The sequence below is a fragment of the Myotis brandtii genome, unplaced genomic scaffold (genome assembly GCF_000412655.1).
Source record: "Myotis brandtii unplaced genomic scaffold, ASM41265v1 scaffold1464, whole genome shotgun sequence".
Lineage (NCBI taxonomy): Eukaryota > Metazoa > Chordata > Mammalia > Chiroptera > Vespertilionidae > Myotis > Myotis brandtii.
Window position 1 is genome coordinate 67,893 of NW_005355263.1, and position 6,668 is coordinate 74,560.

At 39.2% G+C, this 6,668-nt stretch overlaps 1 protein-coding gene across 5 annotated transcripts in view; it reads right to left on the reverse strand.

Annotated features, from left to right (window-relative positions):
* Positions 1-6,668, reverse strand: part of TMEM45A (transmembrane protein 45A) — an 82,253-nt gene that overhangs the window by 13,162 nt on the left and 62,423 nt on the right. For 4 of the 5 annotated variants that reach the window (XM_005861233.2, XM_014535587.1, XM_014535585.1 and 1 more), the window contains exons 2-3: positions 2,866-3,060; positions 918-1,130 (exon numbers count right to left, since the gene is read on the reverse strand). In XM_005861233.2, coding sequence (XP_005861295.2) covers positions 918-1,130; positions 2,866-3,060 — 408 coding nt within the window. The remainder of the gene's footprint in view (positions 1-917; positions 1,131-2,865; positions 3,061-6,668) is intronic. The other variant, XM_014535588.1, reaches the window with a different exon arrangement.

A 6,668-nucleotide genomic window follows, 5' to 3' on the forward strand; every position in this document is an offset into this window, starting at 1 on the left:
CCTCTGCCTGCCAGACTTGGCCGTCAGTAGGACATCCACTGAGGGCTCCCAGACTGTGAGAGGGGCAGGCTGGGCTGAGGGAACCCCACCCCCTAGTGCACGAATTTCATGCACCGGGCCTCTAGTATATACATAAATCACTAGATGCTCTGGAAGCTCCCAAGAATTAGTAGCTAATTACATTGTTTAATCCCATGGAATGATGAGCTTCATCATCTTTTTTCCATTTCGATGAAGAATAAAAGATGTTTCTTAAAAACATCACAACATCCTGAGATAATAAGACTCAGGTTGTTGGTGCCCACCTTTTATGTAGCCCTTGTTCTCAAAGAGGGATTGACCGAAGTTCTTATCTTCACATGTAGCAGGCAAGGTGGGGAGTTGGGAAATGACTGCCTCCTGATAATTTGGGGCTTTTTTAGTTCTACAGTCAAGTCATTCTTTACAAATAACGATAAATGAAAACAAATCACTAAACACTTGTTTGCAGTGTTTCCCCATACAGTAACAGGGTGACCAACTGAACAAAAAATGTTGTTCTTCATTCATCTATCAAAAACAGGACCTCATATTTTTATGTGACTGAGTTTGTTGGACCCTACTTATCATGTAATGGTGGACTGTTACTATCTCAATATAAAAAAGGCTAGTTAGTAGGTTATGGAAGCTACTCTGCTGTGTCTCCTCATTTTAGGATATTCGTGTTTCATTACATCGAGCTCAGCTTTACTAAATGAGTCAGTAGGGAGGGAGAATCTTTGACATCCCACCTAGGGCATCAAATAGCTCACCATGGCCCAAATTGGTAACCCTGTGGACCAAGGCTGCACCAAGACACTAAAGGAATATTATTATAAAGGGCTAGACAAATGTCCAAAAGTAGTTAAAGGTACAAGAAAATACTCACTCTTACTTACCCTCCACAAATAAGGCATTTGACAACATTAACTTGCTTAGAGAGGTAGGAAGTGAACGGATGGTGGAACATAGGATGCTCATCACGCCCGTCAGCCCAAAGAAGAAGTACATGGTGGTGTGATGCCAACCCAGGAGTTGGACCCACTGGCCTTCTTTGTAGTTATACAAGGACAGGTGGGGCCCTCCAGGAATAAATTGTTCTCCAAGCATACCTGTAGAAGAACATATTAAAGTTTTAGTAAGTCTCTTCATAACGTGACCGAGAAAGCAGGAAGATGCAGGAGGAATAGCCCACTGCTTAGTCCAATCTAGTGACCTTTTAAGTGACATGAATTCCTATTTCTGGGCTGTTGCCTAAGAGCTGAGCACTGGTGGTTTAGGCTTATTTCAGAGGCTCAAATATTGGCTTGGATCAGTGGTCGGCAAACGGCGGCTCACGAGCCACATGCGGCTCTTTGGCCCCTTGAGTGTGGCTCTTCCACAAAATACCGACTTCTGCGCATGGGCCACGAAGTTTCAATCGCACTGTACGTGCGCTCCCACACGTGGTATTTTGTGGAAGAGCCACACTCAAGGGGCCAAAGAGCCACATGTGGCTCGCGAGCCGCAGTTTGCCGACCACTGGGATAATCACTTTTAATCAAAGATGGTCAATTCAGTCAAACAGCTATTTCAGACTTTTAATGCTAAAGATTTTAGTTCTACTTAGTTTCATGATCAGCTCCACTGATGATTTTAGTCCCTACTTTAATAACTAAATAAACCCCGAATGCTTTGGGATTCTATTTATAATATCAGTCCCCCAGAGGCTGATTACTTCCTTCTTACCCGCTGTATCTCTGGGTAGCTGCCACAAAGTAGGGAGTTGTGCTTGGTTCAGCATAAAAATGCTAGGGTTCAGCTTTTCCCCAATTAAGGATAACTGAGAAAACACAGTCAGACATGGCATATGGTCAAGTCAGCTACACAGTTGCATTTTCTTAAAAATACTGTTTTATTTCTTAACCTATAGAATTTGACATTGAAATTTCTCTCTTGGGAAATGGTTGTTCTGGAATTTGATGGCCATAGCAAAGCGCTATGGCCATGAATTAAGCATGAAGAAAACCAAAGGAATATTAAGAGGTTTTGCCCTTCATAGAGGAGAAACTGAAGTAAAATTCTAAAAACATAGAACATTTTCACAGAATCATATAGTCAATGGAAAGGCCTTAGAAGTCGTCAGACCTAGCCTCCCTCTCCAATTTAGAAATCACACAAAAAGAATGAGTGCATGAACCAAGTCTTCTTCAGCCTATCCCTTTGTACATACTATTAACAATGGTATTCCTGAAGCTCTCCCATGAGCCCTTGATTATTTTTTTTAAATATATATTTTTATTGATGTCAGAGAGGAAGGGAGAGGGAGAGGGAGACAGAAACATCAATGATGAGAGAGAATCATGGATCGGCTGCCTCCTGCACGCCCCCCACTGGGGATTGAGCCCACAGCCCCGGCATGTGCTCTTGACTGGAATCGAACCCGGGACCCTTCAGTCTGCAGGCCAACGCTCTATCCACTGGGCCACACCAGCTAGAGCAGCCCTTGATTATTTTGATGTCATTTTGAAAAATGCTTTCTGATGAAGTTTATTCTTTCAGGCATCAGAATACTTGGTATAAAATTATTTCAGAGGCTCCAGCTAATTCTATAAAGGAAATTAACCCTGAGTGGGCAGGCAAGTTAATTACCATGACTAACTTATTAAGGAATAAACCTTTGTATAAATATGAAGTATCACCTTCTAACAATTATATAAGATAGAAATAACAATTAGAATATATGTTCAGAGATATTTTTAAAGTAAAAATTCACTGTTAGCAATTTCTCGATTTGATATTAAATCTTCTCTTTGCATATGAAAATAGCCAAAAGGAGAAAACAGAATACTGAAATAGTCCACTCACCAATTACAGCCATGCAGATTATTACGATTCCCTCCACAATATCTATTCGATAGAATACTGCTTTGGAGCCAAAATAGGAAGTCCGCTTGTGCTTTCTGCAGACATACTTCAGAATGCACTTCAGAGTCCACCAAATACCCATGATGATGAAGAAGGTTCCGGGGAGGGCATGGCCCTTGAAACTCCCCATGATTACTAAGATAAGAACATATAGAAGATGAAAACCTTTTATTTCCAGAACTTAGCCAAAACATTGCTTATTCCTTGTCTTCTGATGATTATGGATACACCATTGATTCTAAGGAAATGATATTACTGTCAACAGTAGTAAATCCACTGAAATATCAATAATACCAGTAAGAAGAAAAATTCTCAGTCTTTGAACACTTACCTTGTTCTAGGCCTTGTGCCATGATAACCTCACCTAATATTTACAACATACCTATGAATGACAGATTATCCATGCCACATATTTATATATTATTTTTTCAATCCAAAGAACATATAAACTTTTTATACCTAAGAAACTATAATTTGTACTGACTGCACTTACTCACCATGATTTGGATATATTTTTGCATGGTTTCTATTCTTTTCTAATGGATACTGTCCTGTGATGCTTCTAAGCCTGTTCATGGGTATATTGAAAGTCCTCTTCACCCATATACTTCAATCCATAGGTATCCCTAATGTTTATTTTTCCTTATATATTTACATACACTATGCACTATGAAAAATAAATAAAATTAATGATATGTATATTATTCAAAATAAAATTTCTTTTACTTTAAAAAAAAATGGGATACAGGTTTAGAGAAGTTAAAAGACTTACCCAAATCTCACAACTATTAAGCAAAAATTTTGTGGTTTTTAACAGGAAGCCCAAAAGGATTTCTTAAGTATATGTGAAGGAAAGTAATATGAAAGTTTTACTCTTATGTTTAAAACTTGAAATGATATAAAATTGCCTACAAATTTTTTAAAGTAGGTAACTTCAAAGTATCAAAAATCAAATGTGTGGAAGAGACCATTAGTGTGCATCAAATATCTGTGTGCGCCTCCACACTTTTCCCAGCCTTCCTCCAGTTCAATCAGAACCATGTTTCTAGTTCTGGCCAATGGTCTGTGGCATTTATTCCTTCAGGCTGAGTCACGTAAGGGCCTACCTGACTCCTTTACCTCTTCCCCTGACTTGGCAACCTTGACATGGCATGTCTGCAACATAGAGGGTGGCTAACCAGCCCGCTTCAGATTTTGTTCAACCCTTGATTGTGCCAAGTCATTGAAACTTTGAGGCTTAACAGATTAACCCAGCTGTTAACCCAGATAGATACCAAGGCAAAGCCATTGTAAATTGCTGCATGTTGAAGCAATAATAAACAGAAATGTTCTCCATTCTTGGTCAGCGCTATAGAAAATCAGTCTTGAATTGTGCAAGTTTTGAATTATGTGAGCAGCCCTTTGTTCAAATGTATGATACCATCTATGGAATAAGGAAGAGAGAGTTCAGAATCAGCCTTGTAGATCTTACCATGAAAGGGGACTTTGGTGTTCCCCTGGCCCGGCAGAGTTCTTTATCTCCCTGGGTGGATAGTGGGCCTTTTAATTCAGGGCAGACCCTTTTGGGTTACTTCCACATCCCCCTGACACAACTGTGATGTTTCAAAGGAGGCTGTGAAACTGACTCAGATGATAAAATTCTCTTGAATATCTACTCAACACCCCAAATGGACATTTCAGCACATCCTGAACCATGTGAACCGTCCAAGGGACTCCAGCTCAGTAGATCACATAGTGCGGGTTCTTCTCCTAACCCTGACTCTAATTAGTGCTATGGTTCAGGGCATGTCCTTAACCTCTTGGGCCTTAGTTCTTAATTAATAAGAGAAAAGATGTCCTAGGTAAAACCTGGAGTTCCTTCCTGCTCTAACACTCTATGATTCATTATCCCAACCACCATCTTCCTCATAATGTTCCTGAGTTCTCCTGTTTGTCTTGGTTTAGGCAACACTATGGTACTGAAAAATACTTCTATGTGGAATTTTAAAAAATACATGCAGCTTGTAAATTATTTGAGCTTTTCTGGAGATATGTTTTAAGGAGCCTTAGAGGAACCCACTTCTAGAAATGTATCCTAAAAATATAACTGGAGATGTAGGCACCAAATTAAACACAATATTTATGTCTACAATTAGGAGAATGATTAAACAATTTTATCATTAAATAAAGTTTTCAAATAACTTACATAACAGGAGATATAGTTACAGATAGATATAGGATTTTTTTAAAAACTGAGAAGAGGCTTTGGATTCAGACTGACTAGAGATGAATCCCAACTTTATCATTTACTAGCTAGCTACATGACTTTGGGCAAGTTATTTAACCTCTAAGTGCCTCAGTGTTTTCTTCTGTAACATTGGACAAATAACAGTACCTACCTAGTAAAATTAAAATGAGTTACTCTAATGCAACTAAGCCACAGTATTATTAAACAAGCTCATATTATTCTCAACCCACCTCAAACTACCTAAGTAAAACAAAAGTAAACCCAGATGAAAAATTTTACTTGGATACTAACTGCTGAAAAGCAAGAAGCATCCATAAAATTCTCTTGGTTGTTATTCATGTACAATCTATAACATTTCTTCAGCTGTTCTCTTAGAGGGTTACTGGAATTTTCTGTGGCTATTTAATTTCTTGATTGCAATTACAGAATATGTTTCTGAAATCTATTCTTTCTACTCCCTCATTGGACCTGGATAGTGGGTCATTTATTTAAAAAATATTCCTACTCTGATGTTTCAAAGCGCACTTATACGCAACATACCACAAATTTGAACTGATCATAATATCCACTCACCCGCTGCCAGAAAATCATTTTTTCCCCAGTTAGCCATTTTGGTTAACACCACCATTCATACACTTGCTCAGATTCAAAATATGAAAATCACCATAGAGTCCACCTATATCCCTGAAAATGAATTAGTTATTGAGCATCCCCTACCCCAAATTTGGCTGACTTCCCATAGCCCCTTCAATTGTATCCCCTTGGGGAATCCTCCCTGATAGCCCAGATAGGAGAGAGGCCCTCTTATACCTATCAAGGTACCCAGTTCTCACTTTAATAAGCAAACCAGTCTATCTCAACACAGCCATTAGGATGTGATAGGGAGGAAATGGGGAGTAAGTAGTTGATGGTTTTTAAAGAGGGATAGGAAGTGACCGGAGTGAGAGGGAAAATTAGTTCCTATTTCTACTTCAGTTATAAAATGTATCTTTAACCTTTAAATCTAAAACAGTGGTTCTCAACCTTCCTAATGCCGCGACCCTTTAATATAGTTCCTCATGTTGTGGTGACCCCCAATTTCATTGTTACAAATTGAACATAATTAAATCATAGTGATTAATCACAAAAACAATATGTAATTATATATGTGTTTTCCAATGGTCTTAGGAGACCCCTGTGAAAGGGTCGTTCGACCCCCAAAGGGGTCGCGACCCACAGATTGAGAACCGCTGATCTAAAACAATCTGATGGTTCCAATCATTTTCTGTTTAAATGACCCAAACAAAATGAAGTCAAAACAGGTTTGCTAGCCCTAGTTGGTGTTGCTCAGTGGATAGACCATCGACCTGCGAACTGAAGGGTCCCGGGTTCAATTCCAGTCAAGGGCACATGCCTGGGTTGCAGGCTTGATTCCTAATGTGGGGCATGCAGGAAGCAGCTGACCAATGATTCTCTCTTATCACTGATGTTTCTATCTATCTCTTCCTCTCCCTTCCTCTCTGAAAGCAATAATATA